The sequence below is a fragment of the Phaenicophaeus curvirostris genome, chromosome 19 (assembly GCF_032191515.1).
Source record: "Phaenicophaeus curvirostris isolate KB17595 chromosome 19, BPBGC_Pcur_1.0, whole genome shotgun sequence".
NCBI lineage: Eukaryota > Metazoa > Chordata > Aves > Cuculiformes > Cuculidae > Phaenicophaeus > Phaenicophaeus curvirostris.
In genome coordinates this window covers 13,531,228-13,557,089 of record NC_091410.1, presented here as the reverse complement: position 1 = coordinate 13,557,089, position 25,862 = coordinate 13,531,228, and the positions used below count along the sequence as shown (strand labels likewise).

Here is a 25,862-nt window from a genome sequence, read left to right as displayed (position 1 = left end):
AACAGCACTCTGGTAAATTCTGCTGCATTTTGTGCTGCTGCTCTCTGCAAGGAAGATGGTCTTTCTCATTAATGATACAGGCTCAGAAGCATTAAAAACTGTTTTGCATAGAGACAGGCAGCAGACACAAACGACTCGCATCTTAGATGGAGACTGCCTGAGCCAAAATTTTGTTTTAATCATTAGAATACAGCAGGATGCTTATACAAAGAGTAGAGAATTAAACACACTCAAGTATGTATCGGCGGGACACATAAATGCTTAATTTAAGCATTCCAAACTCTACCTTCCTTTCCACCGTGCAGTACCAAACGTATTGATGATAAGCTGATACACAGAACTTTGGAAACAGTTTGCGTCCCATAAAAAAGACTTAACTGGAGATGCAGGTCCGAATTAGTAATTAATACATGACCTTATTGGAACTTTCCTGTCCAGCTGCCCAAAAAGATTATCTGAAACTTTGAAAAACACATCCTCAAAGGGCAGAATTAATCTCACCATCTGAAATGGAGGTGTCTAGTCAAGGCTCCCTGCCCTGTAGTTTGTCTCTGCCCTGTTGTCAAGGAAGATGCATCTCCACAGAGTGATTTGTCCTGTCCTGAGACACCTCTCCAGCTATCAGGAATGAGCATCCTCTGGAAGTGCTATCTCTTTCTGATGACTGCTGGAGGAATGCAGGTAATGAGATGAATCCTGCGTGTACTGTGGCTCCAGCTGCGCGTGACTGTCTGACAGTGGTTTCTACTTAGCTAGGTTTCCTGCTTTTATCAAGGAAAACTCCAGGTCTCTGTTAGCAAATAATAGCAAATGTTAATAGTACTTCAAAACTCCTCCTGCCAAGACCAGGAGAGCCTGGGTAAGCACTAAGTGTTGCAAAACAACGCTCTACATTTTTACCTTTTGTAATAGTCTATGACTGATTAATTGATAACTTCAAACCTCTTTTAAAATAACCTGAGATCATGTTGCTACATCATATCAAATGCAATGGTATGTTTCAACCCAATATTTGCTTTCTTGTTCAGTCAACCTGCTTCCATTGGAATATTGCTTTTCTGTAAATCTGTTCAGCAAAGCCAAGACTTTATTTCCTACAGCATAGTTAACTTTCAGCTCTGAGAGGCGTAGCGCATTATATGTTCACTTATCCTAGAATTTAACAAAGACAACCAGAAGTCGTTGTCTAAGACATGAATAATTTCCTGAAAAAGCTGCCACTGGCTATATTATACATCTATGTAGCTTATCAAACAAAGCAAATGATTACCATCAATTATAATACCATCATTTGACAACTCTGCAATTAATTTCCTACTCTTAAATAACTGCTGTTGCACAGTGGTAAAGAAAATGTCAGGCATTTACTGACTCATCACCAAAGCCTGTGATAGATAGTACAGATGGTAATTTGATTATTCATCTCCAAGAAAATAAGGGCTTTATTATGAAAAATAACCACTTTGGTCTTTTGAAAGACTGGTAAAAGCATACCTTGAGTATATTTAAAAATAATTCCTACAGTAATGTACAGTTATTCTTTAGCATTAGTTTATTTGTTGGGATTTGTGGAGTAGAGGTCCATGCTTGATGGTCTGCAGATGTGGCACGAGCTGATGAAGGAGGAGGTACTACAAACACTGTGCATTTCTTCTTCATGTAAATGCCCCTACATAAGACGAATGGAAAGATTCTGCTTTGTCTACCAGACTGCCTGCAAACTTTACCATTCGTCTTGAAAACGTACTCCCTATACAAAGCTAAAACATTTATCCAGCAGCAGTAATGGGCTTGTCCCACAATACCTAGCCGGATCATTAAATTATGGTTCTTTCTGGGACACGTACAGACATATATTTAAAACACAAAGCAAGTAGCAATTCTGCCAGGGTTTACCTGTGGACATAACTTTATTTCTTGAGCAGACCCACCGTCTTCTGTGGAACCAGCTCTAAAATTAAGTATTGCCTTATTTTTACATGAATCAAAGGCAGAAGGGTACTCAATGTCGAGTGTTACATACCAGTGAGTACCAGAAGTAGCACTTTTATAAGAACTTGAAGCACTTTCAGTATTACTTTGTGGTTAATCTTGTATTTGTGCTTACTAGGGATATAAAGGACCCATCAAATGGTACTCGATTACTTTTTTAAGTAGCACACGTTAGCAGACAGGGTGTCTACGCAGACAATGACTACAGCAGTTTCATTTCTGGATATGAGTCGCACAATTTGCATTGCATGGGGGAAAAAATGTAATTCCCTGATTGATGGGAAACAACTTTTGTGAGTACAAATTAGTTTGCAAATACCTTCAGGCAGAAAGGGAAAATGAGTCATTCCCATGGGTTTGTTTGTACCGCCGAAGAAGTGGGACATACCTCCCCAGAGAACGCCTGTCCATTGAGTAGGTGCTCTGACCCCTGGCTGTCTTCACTTCCAAAGTGTAACCGGATTTCCTCTAGGCGGTGACTGTACGTCATCGGTCCTCCGGAGATGTTGACCAAATGCTCTTTGTCTAATCTTAGCGATACGTGCCTCCCTGTGTTATACATCGTCCCACTGACCTAAACAAAAGGGGGGAGAAGAAAAGCATTTTTCAAAATAATTTGTAAGCCCTAGAAACCAGTTGTACGTAGTTCAAGGTTTTGCTTTTTCCACACTTGCATTTAAATATACCGATACATCTTACTGCTGTGGGATGAAACAAGCAACCTGAGGTTACCCTTCAACTTCTGCTTTGAATCTTACACTGTATATTCAAATATTTTGCTAAATCCATCCGTACACATTTTAGCCAGGGGCACCTGGCTAACACAGCAAACAGGATTATTATACTTCTAAGTAGGCAGGCTCTTGGAATAGTTTTTACGCGAGGTCTGAATAATGGCTTCATTACACAATTTCTGTACTGAAAATGGGAACATTTCAGCTGACATAAATTATTAAAGCACACTTGAACAAATCTGAAATTTAACTCGTTTTTTTTCTTTCTTTTAATATTTATAACAAAGTTATCCAAAAGTAAAGGTGCTGCAAAAAGTGAAGGCATAATTATTCATGAATAGGGAGCTTTACTCCTACTGGAGCTGCAGGCGAAAACTTTCCTTCTCCTCGCCTGCAAGTCTCTGTTTTGTTATGACTATTTTGTGTTTACAGTTGCCAGATATTTTAGCTACAGCAGTATGGAATTAATTACGATTTGATTATATATCCCTAGTTCCTAGCACACCTCAAAAAGCTGTGATGCTCTTCAACATCCATCTTAATTTTCACAAAGACTGACTGTTGTGCTTCATCTGCAAAGTGATTTACAGCTGCTGTGATGAAAAGGAAAATTATTGTGGAAATTTTTCATACGGAAACTAATTCTGTCTTAATTTCTGCTGTCACAGAAGAAGTTCTTATAACAGGAGGTTCCTTAACTTACACTATCAGAAAGTGAAATATGCCAGTTTGAGTTAAAGTAGAAGTATGATTTATTTAAAAACATGCTGCATGGATACAAAGGGTGCACTTGAATAGCATTCATTTACTTTAAGAAGAGGAAGCGTAGCAATAATATGCTTTGTTGCACTTCAATTTAAAATTAAAGACATGACTGTTATGCATTACATCCTATACTACATCAGTACTATAGTAATTAACAGTGCTGCAGTGTCATTTTATCTGTAATACTAATTACTGAGTTTAAATGACCTGTTTTCTTGCAGAGTGTGTTGTAAAAAGTTACACTGCACAGACTGCGCGATAGAACCAAATGGAGGAGATAAAACAGCCTCTGATGGCTTTTTTTTTTAAACTTTGATACAGATGTTCTATATTTTGTGTTTACTCCAATTCAAAATAAGCAGTGATAAATTTCTTATGTAAAGCAATAAACACAAATATTCCTACTCATTGCAAATGAAACTCAATTATCTTATTTATAAACGCTCCTTAGTTTTTCTGCTTGATTTGCCTGCATAATAATTAAATACCAAGTTTGGTTTAATAGGTGGAAGAAGGTCAGTTTATTGAATTCCATTTCAGTACACTGCATGTGAATGATGTAAAATTGGTAATACTAAGTGACAAATGTAGTTTAAAAACAAATAAGGGAAAATGATTTAAAGCCTCCTATTCACATTTGGAAACCCAACTGTCACTGAAGACTTAGATTTAGCAGCTATGCGTAATATTCACAATCCATTTTCTTACATAAATTGGTACAAATCTCAAATTAGGTTACCATTATTTTCTCTCTCAAGGTAAAAGGTACCCAGATAACCCCTAATAGGAATCAAATAACCGTAGAGCAGAAATGGTAAGAGGCCAATTCATGAGCAGCAGTAACAGATGCCTTCTCATTGCCCCCTCATAAAAATGCAGTGCTTGTAACGAGATGGTATTGCCTGTTCTAAACCAGAACTTCTCTACATCACTGCGGATAAAGAACCCCAGTAACGCCGTGAAGGCTCTGCTATGCCTCAGCTCTGACCTGTGAGGGGGATGGACTCTTGGAATCACAGGATCACAGAATGGTTTGGGTCACAAGGGACCTTAAAGCCCATCCAGTTCCAACCCCCCTGCCATGGGCAGGGACACCTTCCATCTTGTAAAAGGCCATGGGCACAGAAGTTAATGAAGAGGTATTTTCTCTATTTTGTACATTCTTCTATGAGATAAATGGTACGAAGGCAGGGGCGCCTCATGGGAAAGATGTTGGGTCTGCTAGGCAGAGTCAACAACTTCTGTTACTCTAGAAAGTTTAGTATTTATTTTTTATGCTCTTCTGGGGTTGGGTAAAATGTTATAGAGTAGTTTAAAGGAGAATATAAAAGATCTGTTAGGAGGTATAACCATTTCCTTAATGTGTCAGACTGATCTTTGGTGCCAAGTCCTTCGCAGTGAAGGCTGTGGTGCCGTTTCTGGTTCTGCTATTAAGCCTTTTGTTCTGTGTTTCTGTTTGACTTGCAAGTTATACAAAGACAGAAACATAGCAAACAAGCTTGGGGAAAAAAACAGCATTAAATCTTTTCCTCTTGTTTTTCCAAAGGATCGATATTCATATTTATCTTAAGCGCCAGAAATGAGACTGTAGTAAAGGAAACGTATATGAAAACATCAGTAAAAGCCTATCTGAGAAACCAGTTTAGTCCAATGTTGTTGAAGTTTTAACAATTGCACCAAGTTACTAGTTGACCCCTTTCTCCTTATGCATTAGGAACTGTTTCCAAACAGGTAACTTTACCTGTAGCAAAATCCCCGAGTAGAACAGAGCACGTTGATGGGCTTCAGCCTTAATTGTGGAATAGTTCAACTTTAGTAGACTTTAATTAAAATATTACCATATTCCTGATGTAGTTATTTTCTCTTTAATCTCATTCATTTCCATTCTTACTTCACAGCGCTTTGTGCACACGATTCCCCAGCAGCATTATTCTCTCTCTTTATCTTGATGCAAGGCAGCCGCACAGGCACACGCCGCTAATATATTCCATACTACATTTGTGAGCAAGATCCGAATGCTCCTGTGGTATCTGTGTGGAACTCGCTGGTCCTGTGATCCCAAAAAACGTCCCAATTCTGCTCTTTGTAAGGTGGAACATCAGCAAAGCCAGTAAAAAGGCAAACCTAGTAAGCACAAACCCTTTGATGCATGTTTATCCTGAAACTCCAGAGACCTTTATGACCATTATGAGAAAAACTCCAAACAATCCCGAATTATTTTTTTCTAGTGATGTTCTTTAACCCTGCATTTGTGGAAGCATTTTTCATGTATCCTGTTCACTGCATATCCTGTTTACTTAATCTTTTCTTCCGCAACCAGTCCTGAACTAAATAATTCTCAAGAGCTTCCTTTGTGCCCTACATCTTCACATCACAGTCTGCGTTCAAACAGCCTTCAGGGTTCTGAGCAGGAGTGGCAGAAAAAGAATCCTGTTTAAGGTGAAGCCATGCTAGAAATGCAAGCGAGGGACGCAAGAGGAAAAGAGAAAGCTGAGCTGGATTCTTTGCCTTTCAATCCCGTGCTGTTGGCAGCTCGCTGCCGCCTTTCTCCAAGGGCGTCGTGCAGACTCGCTGCTTCCTTTACAAAACAGCAAAAAGAGAATGTTTTGGATTTATTCAGGTAAGAATGGCCTCAAGATCAGTTCTAAGAACATTTTTAAACTTGTACCAGTACCTGCCAGTGGAGCAGTGCTGAATGCGAGGAAGCTGGGAAATCAATTGTGTATGGCTGCCTGCTGGTGTCCTTGGATCTTATCTGCAATATTCGAGGTTTCTCGCTTTAGGATGAAAATAGATACAGTCCCAAGAAGGGCTGGTACTGTGCAGGGAAGCAAATCACCAAGGACTGAAGCGTTGTGAAGGTGTCGTATTGCCCCACTTTTATATCCTGCAATAACCAAGTTTCTATCATCTGCCACCTGGCTTCTGTATTTTCCTCTTGGAGTCCTACATTCCAGCTTTCCAGAGGAAAGCAGCTCTGCTGGCTCAGGGAGTGCTGGGCTTGCTTCCCCTGTTAGCAGCACCTGAACTACTAATGCCATTTGGTTTCTTCCATTCCCTCTCCATGCAGCCACATCAAAGCGCCACGTGGATCCTATGGAACCCGAGACGTGCCACTGGCTTCCTGCTCAGCTCCTCTCCCAGTAGGGCCAGGGAGGCACCAGTGCTCCATGGAAGCATTCACGCTAATATTGAGCTGCTCCTAGCCCTGGTCATCTAGAGGCGCTTTAAAAAATGCAAAATTCAATCGGCAGTTTTCTGTTGTTTCACCTTGAGTAAGTAAACATCAATGCTGGTGGTTTTAGTCTCTTCCTGGTGCTTACACAGTATCTCCCTATGCAAAGTTCCACTCTAGCTCAGGTCACCTGAACTCAAACCCTTAAGTGCAGCGATAAACTGGGTCATGTTCTTCCAAGTCCCTCAAGCAAGTTCTTGTCTCTTAGTGCGTGTTGATTGTTGTTTGTAGTGTTCTGACCAGACCATATTCTGTGATACAAAGCACTGAACTCACTGACTTAAGTTGATTTAACTGTAGTAAGTACCTTCTTTCTCTCTTGTGCAAAGCAGAAAATGCTTCAGGGTTTGAAAACAGAGTTTACACAGACTTGAGGGCAAGTCTGTGATTTGAAATCTGACTTTAGGGACAGTGACAAAGCATTGCACAGAACTAAAATTTCAACTGTAACCCACTCTAAGGCACACGGCTCAGCTCTCTGCAGCAAAATTGCATTCCCTTATTTCAAAGCAGTGGCTGTGCAAGAACATTTATTTTCTTAATATTGTGCTTATGGCATCCAGTTAGTTTTAGAAGTAGTTTTATAGTGCTGTCTTGATTTTCTAGCTGCTGTTAAAGGGAACTCAAGCTGCAAAATAAAATGATTTTACAGTTGTTCTTCAAATTATTTAACAGTTTTTTTAAAAAGGGTATTCTTGTTCTTTATAGTCACTGTTTAAAGAGGAGATGATATAGTCAAATAGGAGACTATTGTCTATCCCAGCCTTTTGAGAGCCCTGTCCTTGCCCTGCATTACTCTGCGTGTAAGTACGCAGACACACGCATACACATAAGTTTTTTTAAATTATTTTTTAACAATTGTTTTATTTAAATGCTTTTTATGAATATTTGTATATTTGAATACTTATTTTTCATAATGCTTTTCCCTCTGCCTTCATCTTTACGCTCAATCACTGTATGCAACAGCGTGTAAAGAAATTGTAGAAACCCTGCTAGAACAGCATCACTTTTCAAGTTATGTTTGCAATACACAGCACGCTGCCCGGCCTTGTAAATCATCATCTTCTACAAATGTGCCTGTAAACGTCTTGGGGCCTTTGACAGAGATACATATTCAAAGTATTTCATGCTTTATTTTTGAAGGTAGTCTTGAGGCAAACTCTCAGCTCGCCTTCCTCGCTGCCGGCAGAGAGCACTGTTGGCTCATCCCAGGTGGCTCCCACCATCTCCACAGGGACTCCCACAGCCAGGAAGAAAATTAACACGAATCTCTTGTGTGTGACAAGACTGCAATCCGTGGCTTTAGTTTCAGAAGTGGCAGTTTTGGCTGGGGGATGGAATCGTGGCGTCTCTTGCATCCGTCGAGCAGGTTTCTAGTCTACAAGCAGGCGTTCAGAGGATGTTGGCTTGGTGGGTTGCTTGAAGGCCACCAGATGAGCAAAATATCTAGTGTCTTCTCTGGCCAGACTGCAAGAGATCTTACATCGTGTTTATATTAAGTTGTTGGGAATTACAGATAAGGAAATGGGGTTTTGATACAGTGACTCAGGGAAGTAACTGCAATATAACTGCTGAGCTTTGAAGAACAACAGGCATCACCATCAATATTTGATTAAAAACGGCCTGTGTGAAAAATGTAAAATGTAAAGGAGAAGTGTAAAGATTAAAATAATCTTTTCATCTTCTTAGTTGAAAAGTTTTTGATAGGCACTGATGTTAATGAGGCAAATGAACCCATTTACCCACCTAATGCAATGCCATGTACCAGCATATGCCATGACACAGAGTTTTGTGCTTTGGAAGCACCCGTTTCTGGAAGAACCTTTCCATTCACTGCTCTGCAGTTTTGCCCATTTACTGCCCCTAAGGGACTGGTCTGTAAAAAACTCGGAGCAAACCTCATAAATTAAATATTCAGGCTTTCTGGCTAATGAGCCCAATATGTCAATTTTCAGTGATCAAAATAATGTGCTTCAATAATGTATACGCTGTTCAGTAACAAAAATATAATTTTAATAGAGGACGTGCAGGGTCACGGTTAGTCTGAGATAATTATATACTGCAGGACGTGAACGAACAAAACTGCTCCTAGGATGCTGGTAACACCCCACAGAGTCTGTATGGCACATGCTGACTTTTAGGGATAATAAAGTGTTTTATTGTATTTCCACTACTCCATTAATGCAATGATTTTTGCTTGTTAGGAACTATGAAGCCTAAAGCAGCCAAATTTATGGTGTCTACCATTAAGATTGCTTTGTATTTTGATGCCAGCTTTACAGTGAAATTGCGCTCTCCTTCATCTATAATATTCCAAATGCATTTAAACCATGTGTAGTAGGTGAATTTTATCCTGGAGCTTTCATTGGATTCTTCAAATTAAGAACAAATTATTGAAATAGGCAAGCAGGAAAACTGTAACTGGATGAGGGATCTGGTTCCACCAACGCTGGCTGACGGCCTGGGGAACCACTGGGGAATTTAGGTGGGGGATTTATCTTGATGTTGAGGGCTTCCTGCAAGGAGGATCCATCCCAGGCTTCAACAGCAGATGCAATGTGTACTGTAATAGACTCTGCAGTCACTCTGTTTTTTTAGCACAGAGCTCGAGTTCCTTTTGAAGCGCTGTGTGCCTGTCTCATGCTCTAGTGTTTAAAAAGGATGGTTTAGGGCGTTCTAAGACAGACTTAGCGCCGTATGACTGCAGGAGTAGACTCAGCAATTCACAGCCCCGCGTTCTACAGCCACCTTCTCACCACTGATGCTGAGTCGCATCCTGTGCTGTGACACAGTTACAAGCACTACATGAAAGAGGAAGAAATTATATCTGTGCTCCTTTTTGTTCATTAACCGTAGTTTAGAATTAGGCTAAGTCAATAAGTAATTGAGAATAATAACTGGGGTTTGGAGAACTAATTACCCTAATTTAGTCTAACAATCTGCAACAAGATTTTAGTGTGAAGAATCTGCGTTAAAAATTGTGTTAAGGACAATTTTTGTCTCTGATAAAGGGATGTCAAAAGAGCTGCCTTGTTAAAATCCAAAGACTTGCATTAATTTTCAAAGGTTGTAAATGGTTTAGAAACCTACAAACTTGTGAGACATCCAGATAAATGCAAAATTACTATTTTTTTATGTGGGTTTAAAACGTAACATTGAGTATGTTAAGATCCTAAGGCTCTGATTGTATCCTTGCTTAGTGGGTGAATGCTCCCAAATGCCTCTTTCCCAAATCTAGGTGTTGCACTTGTGTGTTCACATTCCTATTCATGGGGAGGAGTTGAAAAGTACCGAGCTGAGAAGTTGAAAGGTACCAAACATCTTATTTACAATGCAAAGACAGCCTTGCTCTCTTTATCCTAGGTGAAGACAGTTTTAGAGTTCATTCTTACACTCAGATTTGTTGTTCTCACCTGCAACAGAGGGAAATACTTGAAACGTGCTTATGTTCTTACTAACGAGATAGGACTGAGGTGGAGCCTCAACTGGAGGTTTCAAAAATGAACTCTTGCAGGTCAGAATAAGTATTTCTTACAGGATGTTAATGAAAATCTCAGTACATTTGGTATTTTTAACAATTTTAAATGCACAGATTCTGAGTAGTGATTCTAAGGTACTGAAATCTGTGAGCAGAACCAGTGTTTAATAAATAATTGGTGAGTAATACAGTCCAAAGTAAAGATAGGAGAAGATTCCAGGCCTTCACCCTCAGAAAAATATCCTCTCCCTGATGTAATGGAAAGATTTGTAAGTCTACTGTGGCTTACGTTGTATTATTTTCATACCAACTATTTCTAAAGTCTAGATGATGTGTAATAAACAAGTCCTTTAATCATCTTTAAAATGACAAACTGTTGATAAATTGAATTTTCTCCAACAAGATATTGCTCTATTGATTTTAGTGCTCCATTTTTAATAAGCAGAGACTGCTCAGAATTGCTTGTTATGACAGTCTTGAAAGTAGGGCATCAACTGTCTCGGCAAATGGCTGAATTTATAAGGGAAGTTTTCGCTAGAACTCTAATCCATTATCCTTCCGACGCTGACATTTATTGGCAACAAGGACACTGCATATAAAATACAGGTAGGCACGGCTCCCTCACAGTGTCTATGGTAGATTTTTCTCTTTTCAGAGGTGACGTCAGCCACTAAATAGAATTACACATTCAGTGAGCCAAGGGCTGAAGCTGCTTCACAGGAGCTTTGGTCAGCATGAGCAGGGAACGTATGGGAGTTTCTGGAGGTGAGATAAGATAGCACCAGTGGAGAAACGCAATGTTTTCTGTCATAAGTTGGTGGTGAACCACCACGCTCAGGGAAGGCGGCATTTTTCTTCATTGTAAAGAGTTTATAATAACTGATTTCTTCACATGTAGAAGAATAACTTGGGCACCTTCGCCCTTTAACAGGCAGAGCCATTCTTACCTCTGATCTCCATCACTTTACTGTAGAGATACGGTGTACACAGTACTTCAAGCTAACGTTACGGCTAATCAGATTACTGGGAGGGGAAAGGTGATGTAAGCTCAGTGGATAAGTCAACATGTAACATTTAAAAAGGCGCCTGTAATTGCAAAAATATTTTTCATCGCTGTTGGAATTTATTTTATTTTATCTGAACGTATGAACGCTTTGCACATGTTAAGGAATATGGTGGTGTCTTCAAACACCATCTGCTCAGTCCACCTACTGGAAAAGTCTCACAGACCTGAATGATTTAGATTTTGATTACTTTTTGGTTAAATGGGCAGAAGGTTTCTATCACGATAGTGTATGTGTCACTAAAGCAAGCAAATAAAATGGAAACAATAAAGAATTCTTGCACACATCGGACTATAACAGAATACACATAGGGCCAAACATCCTAAAATATACCAGTTGGAAAAATGTTTTTGATATTCTAACTTTTGCCTCGAGAGTGGGTGTAACTGGAGTACTAAAACTGTGGTTTTGTAAACATACAAACCCATCCTGGGACTAAAAGCATATACATAATTATCCAAATACATAGGTGCTTATTTGCATCTCTTGTCAGGGATATGTATTCAGGATGTAATGCCAGCTCTTTTACAAAAGCATTCTTTTCTTTCTACCAGCTTATGCTTTCCTAGCAGAAAAAAAAAAGACTTGCAATGTAAATTTATAGAGGATAAAGCATAATAGAACCACCAGGGGATTACAGAACAAAATGTGATATATACAAGCTGACAATTGACAACATAGTAACAGGTACTAAATGGAAACCTGAATAAAAATGTTATGACCAAATCACCTTTAAGGGATTTCAGGTTTCTGGTGTAACTACTGTTGCTTGTTGTCTTTTTCATTTATATATTAAAAAAAAACAAAACGATTTAATACTCCTAAATCCCTGCCTTTCATTCTTTGCATGTCAGGCAAAAGCAAAATACAATCAAAACAACAGTTTCTAAGATAGAAACTCTACGGTCTAGGCCAAACCGCGTTCCTCAGACTTTGCACCCTGATGCCACCTCAGGGAAGGGAGGAGGCGCAGAGTGACAAATGTCAAACTGAAATTGCCCTCGGCGTGGGGCTGCCAGGTACCTTCACTGGCTGGCAGAGCCGAACCCCTCCAGGGCAGTGGAGTCCACGGACGGGACCTGTAGACACGTGAAGAATGACAAGCCCCAAGTGATCCACACACACTGCAAACCTGAGCAATCCTGACCCAGGCCAGCTTTATCCATGCCCAGGAACCTTAGCAGATGTGCCCTCCTTCTCAGAAGTGCTGAGTAAACAGAGTTCTATAAGTCAAAACATTTCAACGGAGAGAGTTGCTTTCAATAAACCTAGGAAACTCCTAAATATGTCCTTTATGCTATTAGGAAAACGTTAGTCCTAGAGTTCTCAGCTGTAATTGCATAAAATGAGGTTTTTCCCTTCATCTTTCAGTTTGGTTAGTTTGGTCTCCTTTCTGCTGTCCTATATATATGGGCAGCCAGCGCGGTTAGAATTCTAAGACTGCTTTTGCTCTAGTACCTGTTCCTCTGTACCTCCGCAGCAAGTTAAATACACGTGGGAAGGTCCCTGGGGTCTCCTGCTCTTCTGGGTAAAATCCTCCTCTGTTCTGTGTCGCTATTCTTTGTGGTGTTTGCACAAGAAGCTTCTGAATGCTTTCTGCTGTCTGAAAGATACCTAAATCCTGACAAAAGCAGGGCGTGCAGGAATGTGTCTGTCCCACCCCAAACCACATTGTCAGCACTGACCTACCTTTGTTTCTGAGTTTGAAAGGATGAACATGCTGTTCTGTATCTCTGCTGTGGTTACAGCCTGATATTCTCTTACTGGAACCAGCAGAAGTAAGATCAAGTGACAGCTGCCCAGATAGTTGTAAACTGACTAGCTCCTTATTAAAAAAACTCCCTATTTTTATGGAAAATTTTATTTAACTCTAGGGTAATCTAGAAGCTTCTCTAGAAAGCACTGAAAAAAGCCCATTGTGATCCTTCAATAGGGTCCCGAAACTATTTTGCTACAGAATTTCATAGGGACAGAATTCTCTAATGTACACGTTTCAAATGTCCCGAATTGGGAGCCCCCAGGTTCTGCAACGACAGCTTGGACTCTAACATGAAAACCATCATGTCTTGGGAAGCCTGACTGAAGCTTTGCAGTGGGCTCCCTCAGACTTTTATGCCATATTACAGGTTAAAAGTATGCAGCAAAGAACAATTACTTCTGATTGATATTAATTAATTCTAGTTAACAGTAATAATTTTAAAATTAATTACAGTATTTACTATGCAGACAGTTTCTGATTTATGATACGGGATGTTTTCATCTTCTAGAACTTGATTCTCCTCTAGAATTCAGCCCTCATCCCACTGAGGCAGAATGATTATTATTTTGTTTGGAATTCACAGCTTAACTTGCTCACAAATGGAATTAATACTGCATGACTGTATGAGCTGTCCTATAAACAGGGCCCTTAAGCTTGTTTCCGTGAAAATCAAACGTATTTTATCACCTTTGTGAATACGCAGCTATGAGGAGGTTCTGAAGCAGAGAGGGGATCATACGCGCTGACAGCATTTACGGAAGCAAGCGGTGATAAAAGAGCGGTAAACATTTTTTTTGAGAAAGATTAGACAGTTTGGTTTCACATGAAAATTCTAGAAATGAGGAGAGAAAAGCTGACTTGTCAAGCAGAAAGATTTTACTGAAATCTAAAGATTTTAGTGTAATCTAGCACAAACAAGAACCCCCTCCAAGCCTCCCTAAACTCATGACATGGATAAATAACATAAAAAAGAAGCCCTGAATACTGAGCAGTTGCTTCTAAAAATATTAGCAGTGTGTGAAAATTGATATTGATTATTATTATGGGATGCCACATGATTCAACAAGAATTGAGACAAAATCAAAGCATTCATTTCTTCTTACACAATTTTCATGAGTAATTCCCTGCAGCTGTGATGCTCAGCGCTGTGGTGCGCAATATATTCCCTTTCCAGGACAAATTCACAGGAGGAGCCTCCCCTGTCTTGCCCATGTCTCAGGAGTTGCTGGAATTTCCATTTTCAGCTGCTGGTTCCCACATTTCCATATCGCTACGGGCTGGTTTAGCCGAGCTGAAAACGTCTCCTCTCCTGGCTGCTCAGTCGCAGCCTTTGGGGGATCACACAGGGGTCTCTGCATCCTCGCTGCCACATTCTGCATCCCTCAAGCCCTTCGCTCTCTCTTCCCTCTGCAGAACTCCCCGTTGCCAATACGCGCAGAGCGCCGTCCCAGCTCTGAGCCTCTCCGTGCAGCCTTCAGGCTGCGTTCCAGGAGGTACCAGGCTCTGCTGCCATCTCAGCGACACCAAAGTGGGTCGGTGGCGAGCGAGCCCACGGTGCCTCGTGTTCTCCGACACAGACCCCGGGGCTCTGCTGGCAGAGGCAGCCTTGGAGCCAGGAACAACGCCATCCCAGCTAATTGGCCCTCACAAGCTGATCCGAGGGAGCTGTTTAGAAACTGGCTGTGCTGAAACCCGTGCAGGGCAGGGATTCAGTGTCCCTGACACACCAGAGATCTGCTTCCAAGCTACTGTCAAGCTGTTTGATTTTTGCCGAGAGCCCCAATCTACCAGGTATTTGCAGCCTGTGCCGTGCGCTGGACTGATAACCTGTGCGTTTCCTTTTTGCTGTTTTCAAGAAAAATCCTGTTTACAGCAAAACTTGTCATTTCACAGACGTCACACACCTTTAAAAAGCAAAGCTTCTGCTTACCGCTAAAACTCTATGGGAAAGGATAACTGCAGGGAATAGTTACCAATACCTGCAAAACACAGCAAGGGATTCAGACCTGGAATCAGCACCACATTTAAATTGCTATGAATATTTTTATCATGGAAAACAGAGCTAGCAGCTGTTCCTCTGTCTTCTGACATTAAATTAGTAATTATTGTGTGGCATTCGTGCGCAAATATTTATTTATCATCAGCTTTACGATTCTCTTTCTTTTTTTACTACTCCAGCTATTCTGCTCCTCTAAGTCTTCTAACAATAATGTAAAGATGTCATTTGGGAACATTTTCTCCATAAATTGTACATTTTCTCCGTATGCGGCACACCCAGTCTCCTGTTCTCACACATACATGTAGGTGACTACATCAAAATATCTTGTGTTTCACGCAGTAAACCCGTTTCTAAGAATTACTACAGAAACATCAGGTGAAATACAACACACCTTAAAGGGCCTCGTTAAAATGCATTTATCAAGTAACTTTTACCAACTGGAATGGACTCAGGGAAGCTTCTTGCCATTTATTTATATGTAGCCTGGTGTTCTTTTTATAGATGTCAATGGAAAACTGAGTGATTCTTCCCTCATGTTGGATTTACCGTAGTATAAATCCACTGGCTTCCATATAGCGGTCTCTGATTTACACTGTCGTGAGAGGAGAACCAGATCTAGAGTTTATAGCAGAGAGTTCGTAAGTGACCGCTGAAAAGATAAAGTGTTCAATATGCACAGGGAAAGGTGCCTGGTGAAGAGAAGCAGACGTTCTTTATGTATAGCTCATTCCGTTTTCTGCTTTGAATACTCAGTCAACGATCATTTATAGCTGAGCACGTATAAATCAGGATTACAAGATTTTAAATCAGGGTTAGGGTAAATTTTAACTTGCTCTAACTAATATAGTTGAAAAATGGTGGCTATGTTGACTTGTACAGCTCAAGTGGGTACTCCCTCCACGTTAGTGTGCATGCACTCAAGATACAAATTTAAGCAAATACGTTTGCATAAGAAGTATGGAGGTGATCTAGCAATTTGGTCTGCATACCTAGAATTTTATTTGAAAGAAAATACTTCATTGCACCCAATATTTTGCTTTTTTTCTTTAAGATTCAGAATTCTTTGGTAATTTATTTTAGATAAAATGATGAACTGTCTTGAGAAGCACAGGAGATCTGAGGGATAATAGCAAATAGGGAATTTTGTAGATCTATGCAAAAGTTGTTGACATGCAGGTTATCCTATAAAAGAAATCCAGGTTGTGGACTCAAAACCATAGGAAGATCAGCTGGAATTGGGCTATTTCTACTGGGGAGAGAGGCACCACCCTACCCCAATGCCCTGTGAAATTGCTCTCTCTAAGTAAAGCTTAAGCTCTTATTTGGCTTTGACAGAAAGACCTCTTCAGCTAGATTGAAATGACATCTCTGGAACAAAAGGCTGTATGCAGCAACTAGCAGTGACTCTTCTCGCGCCATCCAATTTGTGGCTAGCATGAGCATCGCAAAGGTCTGCATGAAGTGCTCTTTGTAGCACATCACAAAATGCACAGCTCGGTGTCCTGAGCGTGTCCCTCGGTAAGCACTGCGGAGGATAGACCTTGATTTCTCGCCTGGTTGATGGGCTCCTGATGTGAATGACGTTAAAATGCCAGACCCGTGTGTTTAGAGTCTCAGAGAGAACTACGTATATGAATGAATTTATATGTCAATTAAGATGTGACGCAGGTACTGTTCCTAGGTTAAGCTGTGTAATTTCACGTAACCACATGTATGGTGAAGTTAGCTTCGTGTTGGGAGAGATCTGCAATGAGTGGGCAGGGCACGCCAGGTGGGATAAGGTATTCACGGGAAACAACTCACTCGGGCGTTGTTTAATCAAAACTCTTGGCACAGCAATCTTATTCACAGTTTGATTTCCCTTTGCCTAACACACCCCTGCCTTCTGTGCCCTGCCAAATTTAGAGCTCCTAAAAACACTTTCCTCTTTCCTTTTTGTTTCTTGTGGATTCCCACCGTTTTCATGTTCCCAGTTTCTAACTTACAGATATACGTGTGGGGGTGCGTGTATTTCTATATATGAAAGACTTGGCTACTTTTAGATCAACTTAATTACACTGCCTGGAGTCTTTATCTGGAAACTATGCAACAGTTCACATGGATTTATTTTTAATTGATGCTAAGTACGAGGCAGATAGATGGTGGTTAAAGAGGGGCTGTGCCTACATAATGAATCCAATTTACTCTTCAGCCGGTACGAACTGCTGTATAGACAGGACACTTGGATTTGGAGTTCTCTCAGCAGGAGCAGGGGAAGCTTCACACCAGGTCTTTTTCACTTAAATGACGACAGCAGAGGCACATATCATTTATTTTATTTATCAAGGGAGATTTAATGAGGCCTGATCGCTCAGAAAATGCAGGCCCTTGTCCTCAGCTGCGCTGAATAAAATGAGCCTTCCCCGAGCTCCTGGGGCGTTGTAGTGTAGATGGCTGAAGATTCCCCTAAATGGCCACAAACCTTTCAAAAGCTGCCAGCGCATAACACGCTGCTCTCTAAGGCGGAACATTTGTGTTTGGACTCCCACATGGTCCTCTCCTACTCGTTCTCTTATTCAGGGTATATTTTGAACTGCTGGGGACTTAAATGTAATATTCACCAGACAGCTATCTCTACATCAAGAGATAGTGCTACTAGGCTAGCTTTTCAAGTCCTGAGAGACATCATAACAGCATCTCTGTCTTGCCTTGTTCCAGGCAGCTGAACAGAGGCACACAGCTGAAAAAACAGTCAAAGAACCAGAATTTTACTAGCAAGTGAATGGCATCAGTCACCCAACGTAGCACAGTCTGCATTCTCAGAGACTTTATGGATATACTCTGCTCCTACAAACTTGTTTGTCAGCAAACAGAGCATGTAGGAAGCTATTGGATCTTCCTGTGTACAAGCAAATTGAGGTGACCCGCTGATATCGGAAGGACTCCCCTCCCTATTGTTTAAAATAAAAATGAAATAAATGTCTTTTATGATACAGAACTTGTACAGTATAGTCAGGTACATCTGACAATTTATAAAGATATCACTTCTTGCTTATGTGCTCCCTAGATAACAAAATACAATAATCTAGAAAACACTGTGAAAGTGTCTAAGTAACAGAAGAGAACTGAAAACATTTACTATGTGACTAACTGCATTAGAGTAATTGAATTTCCCTAAATCAAGAGGAAGAATTAAATTAATGGAGCAATAGTTTGACAAGTTTGGCTTCAGCTAGTAGACATAAGCAAAATCATTACTTAAGCATATTGTTAATTATGTTTAAATCAAGAATAAATTGAATGATAGCTGTTAATTAGGCTTGCGTGCACAAGAAAATAAGACGAGCAGTAACGTTACAGCAGGCTATAAATACGGAAGAGTGTTTGCACAACAGTGGGGGCGAGGGAAGAAGGTGGGTGTGCGTGCATGGAGACTGGGAAGTGGGTGCCTCGCCTGCTTCGTTGCTGGGTGAAGTTTCATTGTGTAAAATACAAGGAATGAGCGCATTCTCCTGTCTGATTTGCTGCTGATCTGCCCATTTTTCAATTAGCCATGCTAGGGAGGACATCCAGAGAAGATTCAGGGTCTTTATGAAGTGTGTACTGTGATAGCCAGTGTCGAGGATATTGATTCTACAGGAAAGGAGGGACCAGTAAGTTGCGAGCAGGGATGGGTCATGAGAAGATAGATTCTGTTAAATATGTTGGGTCCTTCAACATGTTGCATCTTTCCAGCTGCCGTAAAAGACTATGTAGGTGTTCAGATGCTATTGAAATTCTTGATAAAGGTAAAATATTTGCATCTGAAGAAACATAAACTGACTTGTATGTAGTTACCTTTGTACCCCTGGCTGATTTTCTAATCTCCAAGTCACTCCTGAATGCAGCTGTGTCCACATACTTACATGATCCTAAATGGTCTAGAAAATGAAAGATGAACTTAGATTAACTGATTGACTCTGTGAACCAAGCTGAATCATGCCGCTATTTATGTATACAGACTTCTCAATTCAGCAGTTTAGCTAACAGGTCAGAACTGTACACATGAGCTTGGTGCGCTGTGAGAGCAGTGAACACAACATCAGCATAATTGACCTGAATCTGCACATCAGCATCACTGCGCTCACAGCAATGAGAACGGGGCCGCTCTGTCAGTAACATCATCTGTGAAAAAGGTCTGAAAAATTTTGCATTTCAACTGCTAAAATTTCAGCCTGGGCTGACTTGCAGTCTATGTGATTTTAATACAACAAAGGAAATTTTATAATTGTCTTCTGAGGCCTCCTCAACAAGAAGTCCCCAGTAAGTTATACCAGAGAAAGTTAGGGGTACAATTTGACTGCACAAAATAGAACAAGGTCAAATACATAAATGGGCTGGTATTGGCCTTGGCAATGCACGCGTGGTGGTAGTTCTCTCCTTTGACACAGAGTTCATTCAACCAAACCACAGCATCAGAACTAAAACCCAAACCCTTCATCGCAGTGAACCCCCCTGCTCGTGCAAGGTAATGCAGAAGTGCAAAATAAAACTCTCGGCTATCTTTGTGTAATTGCACCTTTACTGCCAGCTCCTTCCTATCCACACGCTTTTAACTCAGCATGGCAGGCAGGTCTAGCAGCCTGAATTGGAAAGCAGCAATATTTAGTTCTTGCAAGTCAGTGCTTGAAATTATTTCTGAAGTCACAGGTTCCTGAGACTTTCTGATATCAGAGCTGTCGCAAACAGCACACAGAAATCAAACCAAGGGGAAGAAAAGAAAGATCCAGCAAGTGCTGGGTCCACATTAAAGAATGATTTGTTTTTCAATCATGCAACCAATTTAAAATAAATGGTCTCTAAAGCATTTATTTATACTAGTATTTTAAGTAGATATGTAATAAGTTTGCTGAATGTTTTCTGTGCTATAGTAGCAAAGAAAGGGACCCCAAAGCTTCAGGTCATCAAACGCACTGATTGAAATGACCCAGACTTCTTTGCTGTGCCACAGGAAACCACCACACAGCGAAAGAACCTGTTTTAATCTATGTGTGTACAGAGAAAATGAGTAAACATGCTACTCAGGAACAGTCTGGTTGTTTAAAAGAAAACTCAGAAACTTTAGTTCCTACTGATCAGCAGGACATGAAAATACTTCATGTCTTTAAAAACCAGGTCATCAATCTAGGGTAAAAGAGATTTTACATCCCAGAGTAATAAAAATATTAGTCATGTACTAGCTAGTGCCAAAGAGCAGTTGTTGTAGAAAAACAAACTGTTGAAAGCCATCACACATCGGGATTCTCACATTATAGTGCCTGAATGCACAGTTTTAGTATTTCTAATCTCTGCAATTTAGTTCTTACTTTTTTTATTGCTTCTCATTACAGTGTAAGAGTAAGAGAAAATTAAAGGTTATCATTAAACTGCACGAGGTACTATTTAAAGAGAATGTCAGTCAATATTAAAGTAGCTTAAAAACTGAACAGATGTTGATAACTAAATTATTGCATGGAAACCATGCAGCCTCCTCCTTCCTACTGTCATTAGGTGCACACTCTGTGTTACTTGTGACTTCTATCAGTCTCATTCCTGACCTTTCTTTGTCAAATGCCCATGGAGGGTGAGGTTTGCGTTGATCTCCCCTCTGGGGTCCTGTCTCAGCTCAGCCCCAGACATCCTTCTCCTCACAAACCCGACAGACGCGCTCACTTTGTGTGTGTTCTGTTATTTACAGCAACCAGCAGCAGCCTGGAACTCTGTAGTAAGTCAGGAATAGTGAGCAGATCTGAGTTCTAACACTCCAACTCTTGCACGGGACCGAGTTCAGACTTTTACTGTTTTCATGTCCTATTTTCATTTTTTCCCTCTCACATTCATGGGGAATAAGCACTTCTTTTAAAGTGACAAAGGCTTGATTTTGTATAAATCCACTCCTTCGACCAAACTGCAGGACTTGTAGCAACCACGTGAAACTGTGAAGCCCTGTCATCAGCACTCACTGAAAATCTGGCTTTTACACTGGGGCAGGGACCAAAAAGCCTCAAATTCCAATTTGTAGTCCAGATATTACTGGGAAATTTCTCCATAAAATAGGACATAGCTGTAAAATAAAGCTTTGATAAAGGATGTGAATAATAACCATTAGTATTCAAAGCACAACATCAACAATTATAACCAGTAAAGTGAGGCGCAAGTACTTAAATCCAAGCATAGCTCTCTTTCTTCCCCTGTAAAGAACCAAACTCAGCAAAGCTAAATGAACTACATGAAGAAAAAAAGTAATATAAAGATTGAAAGAAAAAGTGGTAATAAACTGTAACATCTATTTAATAGCAAATGTGAGGAAATAAAGTTTCGGTATGAAAATACCCAGTATAAATGTGAACATCTCAAAAAAATCAGAAGGAAAGGAGAATCTTGATAAATAATGTTAATTAATGCTAATGGTAGCTGTTTTCAGGAGGAAAACAACCTACAGTTAAACAATGGAGTTAATTAGTAATTACAATCCAAGGTTTATAAATAACATGCTGTCTTGGAAATGCAGATTCATGCATTGTGATCCCTGGTACCCTAAGGTAAACACAGAATAACTGCAGCAAAATTCTGTGGGCTCAGGCAGCCATAACTGAAAGCAGAATTTGGTGGTGATCTATAGCTGGTAATTCCCACTGAGTTGATTATGCTGTTTCAAGCTCAATCAATGATGTGTTAAAAGGAAAGCCCCTATAAAAATGTCATTGCAAACAAAAGGAAAGATTAGGATGATTTCCCCAATGCTAATGGAGCTCCAGATGCGACTCCCAGGCAGCTGAAGACTTTTCTCTGCTACCTATAATGGGATTTCTAAAGAAAGAGGATTTTGCTACAAGCTTTGCTAAATTGCACAAGATCGCAGGTATTTGGAAGGCACTTCCCAGGGCAGTCTCTGCCCCTGGAAAGTCACAGTTTCCCACCTATTTCTTTCAAATTGCACAACACCCACGTATAATAACAGTGTTTGGAGCGATGTTTCCAACAGGCGGGCTAACCACACGCCACTTCTTGGTGCTGCGGAACGCTGGATGAGCTCACCTCATGGGAAAGTGGCTGAAATAACAGGAGATAGAAACTGAGGGCACATCTGTACTGCAAACAGCTGCCCGTGCTCAGACACCCCTGAAGACGGGCAGCAACATCTCCATGTTTGAGTTTATATTTTAGCCATGGGATCAAGTTAAAATCCAAGCACCAACCTAAGCAACCCAAATAAAATGTCAACAATAGATTTATGACATCTAAAAATGAGAAATCAAAATACCTAAACCCATTTTTCTACTCTCTTTCTCAGTATGGCTCTGAAATTTGTCTCTGGCTATAGAATACCTTTTCCTAACTAGGTGAGAAGATACCCTGTCCCAAATATCAGAAGTTTGGGATTGCTGGTGGGAGGATTTTACTCTAAGAAGTGTGTTTCTAGACGTGTTTGAAATCTCCTGTGTACCCCACACATCCTCATTCGTGCTGTTGCCCCCCACACAGAGCAATGTAAGAGGTTTTTATCTCTGCTGTCATGCTGGGTGGTTCTCCAGATCTGAACTAAACCTCAGTAAGCAGAGGTGAGGAGATGTGTGTTGAAAGCAAGCTCTGGAGCTGAACCGAAACTGTGAAATAGAGGCACATTTTAAACACTCCAGATGTTTTTTATAGGACAGGGCTGGGAGAACCCATACGTACTTTTGCTGAAAGTATCGACCTGCTGCTATTAGAAAGTCTGGCCAATGCTAGCATGGAAGCTACAGGTGATTATACGGTTACCAATGGGTTATTAAATCTCTTTGAAATCAATGCCTTATCTCCTGGAAATGGATTTAAAAAGCTGGGGAGGAACAGAACCACCCAAAGGAATGATACAGAAGCCATTCTATATTTTTTAAAAATCTAATTAACTGTAAAGTAATTTTACTCCACTGAGACCACACCAGGGACGCAAGAGAAGCAGCAGTAATTTGATTTCCTGCCTATTGATTTCTGGAATGTAACTGGAAGAAGCAGGTATTTTTAGTCCATTTTAAAAAAACAGTTTATAAGTAAAGCTTTTTCGGTGCTCAGGGTGAAAATCTAAACAACATTTAAATGTCTTGTTTTGCTGCATGCTCCAGTCACGCTTCGTAGTTTCATCACTGAGCAGGGATAGATAATAGTTGTTAGAAGGAGCCGGTCTGTGCTTTGGAGTTGTCTTTCTGATCCATCAGGAATATTGAGTTTACACCCCCCCCCACCTTCCCAACGTTACGCTGATGGCAGGTAGCTCCGCAGGGCTGCCAGGGCTCCGACAGAGCCGGTCAGGAGTTGTTGTGCCGCTCCTCGCGCCGCCTTTTCTTTTCAGTTCAACTGTCAGTATTTTGCAAGGAACACTGAGAACATCTGCCAGCGTTAGGACCGGTGGGAAGGCCTCCGCGCCCCGAGCAGCCGCCTGTCTGTCTGACAAGGATGCTACAGCACCCAGACAGCAGCCCCTTAGAGTGGGAATTCCAGGAGCACCGAGGCACGTCCTGCACCGGCCACCGCTGAGGGCTGACACCTCCGTTCTTGTGCTGCACTGAATTTTACATGAACCTGTCAATATAGCACAGAACGTTACCATCCCGGTGCTCCTCAAGAGAATTAAATCAGCAACACATCACCTCATCATTTACTGCAACAATATTTTGTCTGATATTAACTAAATTCTGCTCTTATTTATGCCTCATTGGTTTTGTTTTCAGAACATTTTATACACGTACAACCAGAATGTTGTCGTTGTACCTGATTCTGCTTTCAGTAATAGAGCAGAAACATTGATTTAAACAGCGGTGTCTGGCTTTGTCCACGTCTGAGGACATGTGTAAAGGCAGAAAGTTCAAAGAAAGGAATCCTAGTCTCAAAATAAATAAATAAATACAAAATTCCTATTGATTTTGTTCTGGGGTGGGACTTGGAGGCCCCTGATCTAGTGGGAGGTGCCCCTGCCCATGGCAGGAGGGTTGGAACTGGATGAGCTTTATGGTCCCTTCCAACTCAAACCATTCTGTCATTCTATGACAAAGAATTCCCCGTTCCCTATGACAGGAAACAGGGCTCAGTATTGACCAGTGCATCTTTTTGTGCTGGTCTCTTTCTCCCACGTAACGAGCGCTAGGACGAGAGGAAATGGCACCAGGTTGAACCAGAGGAGGTTTAGATTGGCTATTAGGAAAAAATTCTTCACTGAAAAGGTGGTGAAGCACTGGAAGAGGCTGCCCAGGACAGTGGTAGAGTCTCCACCCCTGGAGGTGTTCAAAAAATGTATGGATGTGGCACTTCAGGACATGATTTAGTAGGTGTGCTGGTGGTGGCCTGATGGTTAGAGGTCTTACAGGTCTTTTCCAGCATTAAGGATTCTGTGTTGTGAGGGATGTGGTACTTCTGAAACACCACGTAATGATGCTTCTAAGCAGATATTCCATTGAAAATAGTTCTTGCAGAAACTAGGAAGGTTACTTCTGATCTTATCTGAATCAGGATGACAAATGAGAAGATTTCACCAAGTTTTAACTGTCCTTCTCTTGTTTTGACCACATCTACTGACATCTAGCATTTTCTTTTCAAACAAACTGAGCTTTCCAACTCTCTGTCACAGTATCCTTGGCTGCGCTGTAGCCATAATTCCAGAAGAAAAATTCTGGTTTGGTATTTTAAAAGTCACCTTCCCTCCGTTACATTAATCTGCCGAAGTCCGACTGCTGCAGTTAAACTCACTCCCACCATTTATCACACACAAACACACACAGTCTCTCTCTCTCATACACACACACCACTACAACTGGTTATTTCTGGCAAGTAACAGGTTTTCCTTCACGCTTAGATCTGTGTTTTAATTTTAGCTTACTCTCCTTCCAAACCAGAAGCCTACAGTCTCCCTAGCCCTAGTTTTTGTTCCAGCTGCATCTAAACTGTGGGGTAGATAGTCAGTGCTATGATAAAGCGAAGCACTTAAGCGGAATCTCATACTAGAAATCTTGTTTCTCAAAAGTAAAAGCTAATACGCGGTTTTGGGAGCAACATTACAGTTGCAATCCTGTGCACGTAATGTGACTATTTATCATTGTTGTGCACTTTTGACTGGATGAGTCAAGATTTACTTCATAGTTTCAAGACATTTACACGAAGATAAAGGAGAAAACATTTACTAAAAGATGATCCCATACGTTATAAATAATGACATCTGTGGTGTCGCTATAAAATATCTTATAATAATGAACCAAGGTGAACAATTCACACAGATTTCTATTGGCTCAAAAAATTTGATTATTTTTTAGGAGCTAAGCGAACAATAAATTTCAGTTCCAAATGAGCAGCACTGCAGATAGCTTCCAACCCGTATGCAAATATCCACATGAATAAGGGAAATAATAGCCCACCAAAGGGAACATGGCCATACCCTGCTCGTACACGGCATGTCCAAGGAATGTCCTTGCATTGGACAACCCCAACATTCGCACCGCGTGTCTGAGTGCATTGCCCAAATGCTTCTTGGATATTGCCAGGCTTAGCGCCGTGACTGATTCTCTGGGGAGCTGTGCCAGTGCTCCACCACCCTCTGGGGGAAAAACCTTCTGCAAAATATACCTACCTGCCTCTTCATGTTTGAGGTCTGCTTATCTTAGCTGCGCAGCTTGGCTGGAGGAGGGATAGAGACAATCAGAATTTCACTTCTGCAACCAAGACCCTCACCTCAGAGCATCTCTGTGTAAACACAGAGCGGCAGCTGAGCTGAGCACAGAGCAGGAGGTGCAATTCCACAGGCATGGTAGCCTCCAGCAAGAGGAGAGCCGTTTAATGGCTAGCACATAAAGCTACACGTTGTGAGCTCCC

At 40.9% G+C, this 25,862-nt stretch overlaps 1 protein-coding gene across 1 annotated transcript in view; it reads right to left on the bottom strand.

Annotated features, from left to right (window-relative positions):
* Nucleotides 1-25,862, bottom strand: part of CA10 (carbonic anhydrase 10) — a 143,095-nt gene that overhangs the window by 27,468 nt on the left and 89,765 nt on the right. The window contains exon 4 of the mRNA XM_069872692.1: nt 2,381-2,566. Coding sequence (XP_069728793.1) covers nt 2,381-2,566 — 186 coding nt within the window. The remainder of the gene's footprint in view (nt 1-2,380; nt 2,567-25,862) is intronic.